Raw genomic sequence first — 3,390 nt, forward strand, 5'->3', positions numbered from 1 at the left:
TTATTTGCATTCAGTTTTTAATCCAGTGCTCACTTTTCCTTTTTTAAATCTCCGCATCAAAACATTTTTTATTTCTTTAGTCTTGAAACAGTATATGATTGGATTAACAGCAGCAGGTATGAGGCTGTACATCATTGTAATAATAATCCGAATAACAAGATTAAAATTGAATCCCACACCAGTAGCAATATAAACAAAGCATCTTGGCACATAGAAAAGGCTGGTAATAAAGAGCTGAGGGGCACAAGTGGACAGCACTTTGTGACGTCTCTCAGTTTGAGACATCCTCAGAACAGCTATGATGACAGAAAAATAGGATAAAATTATGAATGTTAAAGGAACCAGGAGAGTGAACATTGCATTAGCAAGTGCAACACTGTTCACATAGTCCCGCTCATCACTACAACTCAGCCTTGTTATTGATATGAGATCACAGTAACACTGCATGATAATATTCTGGTCACAGTAAGGTAAAGTTAAGGTAAGAAGCACAATTCCCAGCAAACGTATAAATGTTAAAACCCAGCACATGGTGCAAGCAATAGCCACTGCTTTGTTTGTAAATAAAATGGGATATTTGAATGGAAACCATATGGCAACAAAACGATCCAAAGCCATCATCAGCAAGTTTAAAGACTGAATAGCTCCCAAAGAATGAACAAAATACATCTGTGTAAAACAAGCTCCAAAAGAAGTGATCATGTCATTCCACCAGTATCTGGCAATGATTTTTGGAAGAGTCACCACGCCAAAGCAGATGTCTGTCATTGCAAGGTTAGAAAAGATCACATATATTGGTTTGTGCAGAGTCCGCTCAAAAATGATAACAGCTATAGTGAAACCATTTCCAATTACAATAGCAAGGAAAACAAGAAGAAGAAGAACAGACACTGGACCATAATATTCAGGAGGAAGTCCAGGAAATCCAATAATAATGAACTCTTTTATAGTGGTAATATTAGTGTATTTCATTGATTATCACTTATGCATACACAAAGAAATAATCATAAACCAAAGGTAAAATTAAACAAACCACATTTTAGTCCTATGACAAAAATGATACAAATGTTTGGATTAGATACTCTATTATAATAATGATTAATTCGCTCTATTCATATCAATACACCTCAGCTCTTTAGCTCTAACTATGCAAGAACATAACCCACTTTCCAAAACAGTGTTGATGGTTTTATATTGTAAATGTTTCCAACAGAGTCTGAACTAATGATGTGTGGGGTAAATAACACTCAGAGGAAACAGCTCCCATGTGCACTCAAACTTTTGAAGTGACTCGTTGCTTCTACTGTATAATGAAATGATTTGCACTGAAGATTGTCAGAGCTTCACTGTGCAAAACTAAAGAAAAAGTTTATTTAATCCAACAAATCACAGAAGAAATAACTTGATGTGTAGCTCTAAGTTTTATTAGAGACATGTTTGTCACATGTTGTCTTTGATCTGAATGAAGATTACTACTCTTGGGAAACACACGCACACACGATCATAGCATCATTGACATCACCCTTAAAGCCTGAATTATTCATTTCTTTTAGAACTGTAATTTTATTTCTGTTAAAAATTTGGGGAATTATTAGGTTCTTTTTTCTTTATGATTAAATGTTCTCACAAATCGTCTGTGAAGGTTCTCAGTCATCCAGGTCATCGTAGTCAAAGGATCTTGCAAAGAAAAGCGTCTGGACTTCTTTAAGTTGCTTGAAGACGTTTCACCTCTCATCCGAGAAGCTTCTTCAGTTCTAAGGTCAAATGGTGGAGAGTCCCAGATATAAACCTAGTGGGAGTAACCCCCCACAGAGGGACAAAAGGACCCCCTGATGATCCTCTAATCGCCTGAGCCAAGGTGTGAAACTGGGTGTGGGTCCCAATCAGCCAGAGTTTCGGGTGTGTTCATTGTGAAACCTGGCCCCACCTTATCATGCGAATTCCTGAGGTCAGATGGCCCAGGATGTGAGTGGGCGTTAAGGCCTTAACGCCCACTCACACCTTGGCTCAGGCGATTAGAGGATCGCCTGAGCCTGAGCTTTTCTTTGCAAGCTCCTTTGACTTCTCACAAATCATGTCTGCAGTCAAAAGCTGTGTGTTGTCTGGTTAACAGCCCTTTGTGTTCACTGCTTGCTTTGTAGTGATGGGTCGTTCGCGAACGAAATAGCTCTTAGAGCCGACTCTTTGACGTGAACGACGCGAGCTGACTCCTCATCGCGAGCCGTACGTGGGGGTTTTTTTTCTTTCTTTCTCTCACCCTCTCTCTCGCACTTTTTTCCCGCTTCACTCTGCACGCGAGCCTTGTGCTTTACGCTGCAAAGAGGGGGACGGGGACGGGCAGTTACACTCAGTAGCACAGGAACAGAGCCAGAGGGAGAGAGAGAGAAAGAGAGCCAGGGACAACAACATCACATTAGAAAGGTATAGTAATCATCCACAACTATTTTTGGTTGCAAATGATAAAAGATTCTGAAAGTTTATTCATGCGGGCCCATATGACAGAGAATATGCATGTTCTTTTTGTTTTCATATTATAATTTATATTTAATTGTGTTGTGGTTTGCATTGTTTTGTGTTGTTTTCACTTTAAATTTGTAAAAGGAAAAAGCTGAAAATTTAAATAGTTAAAAGTTGAAATGTGAATAGTTGATTTTTGTATTATATGATTTATTTATTACATTTTATGTGGAGTGAATAAATAAAAGTATATTTACGGTGGCGCCTAGAGACAAAGCACATACAAACTTCAAATCACATACGAACTCTGAAGCATGTACAAACTCCAAAACACGTAAAAACACGTACAAACTCCAAAACAAGTAAAAACTCCAAAACACGTAAAAAAAAAACCGTACAAACTCCAAAACAAGTAAAAACATGTAAAAACTCAGAAGCACATAAAAACTCAAAACACGTACAAAATACAACAGAAGTGCTTCAGGATGCTGGGCGCAGTGTTGAGCTTTTGTTATCTTGTGGCTACACAAGCCAGCAAGTACCAACAACCGGATTTGGTGTGTGGTAGTAACAGGTAAATGAACTTTTTTTTAAATTATTTGAATATATATGAGTGCCTGTGTAATACACAAACAATACACACATGCTTTCAATTGTGTCATTTAAGTGATCTAGTAGCTCTGCTTTGGAAGTTCAGTTCATGCTAGAAATGTGTTTTGGAGTTTGTACGTGTTTTGTCTCTAGGAGCCACCGCATGTATTTATATATAAACATATATAAATAAAACCACTTTTTTTTACGTTAGTAATTCCTTTTGTGCATAATTTCATATTATTGTTAATAATAAATTAATTAAAGCAAGAAAACAACCTGAAGAGCCTGTTCGGAGCCGAAAGAGCCAGCTCTTTTTAGTGAGCCGAACCGAAAGAGCCG

The 3,390-nt window shown here is 37.7% G+C and overlaps 1 protein-coding gene across 1 annotated transcript; it reads right to left on the reverse strand.

Moving 5' to 3' along the window:
* On the reverse strand, nt 1-972 carry LOC309688419 (olfactory receptor 1500-like; the record flags this gene model as incomplete). Its single annotated transcript, XM_082504134.1, has 1 exon — nt 1-972. One exon carries the CDS (start codon nt 970-972, stop codon nt 1-3), a length of 972 nt encoding a protein of 323 aa, XP_082360260.1.
* Between the last annotated feature and the right edge of the window lie 2,418 nt (nt 973-3,390).

The sequence above is a fragment of the Aulonocara stuartgranti genome (genome assembly GCF_965226115.1).
Source record: "Aulonocara stuartgranti genome assembly, chromosome: 14".
NCBI classification, from domain to species: domain Eukaryota; kingdom Metazoa; phylum Chordata; class Actinopteri; order Cichliformes; family Cichlidae; genus Aulonocara; species Aulonocara stuartgranti.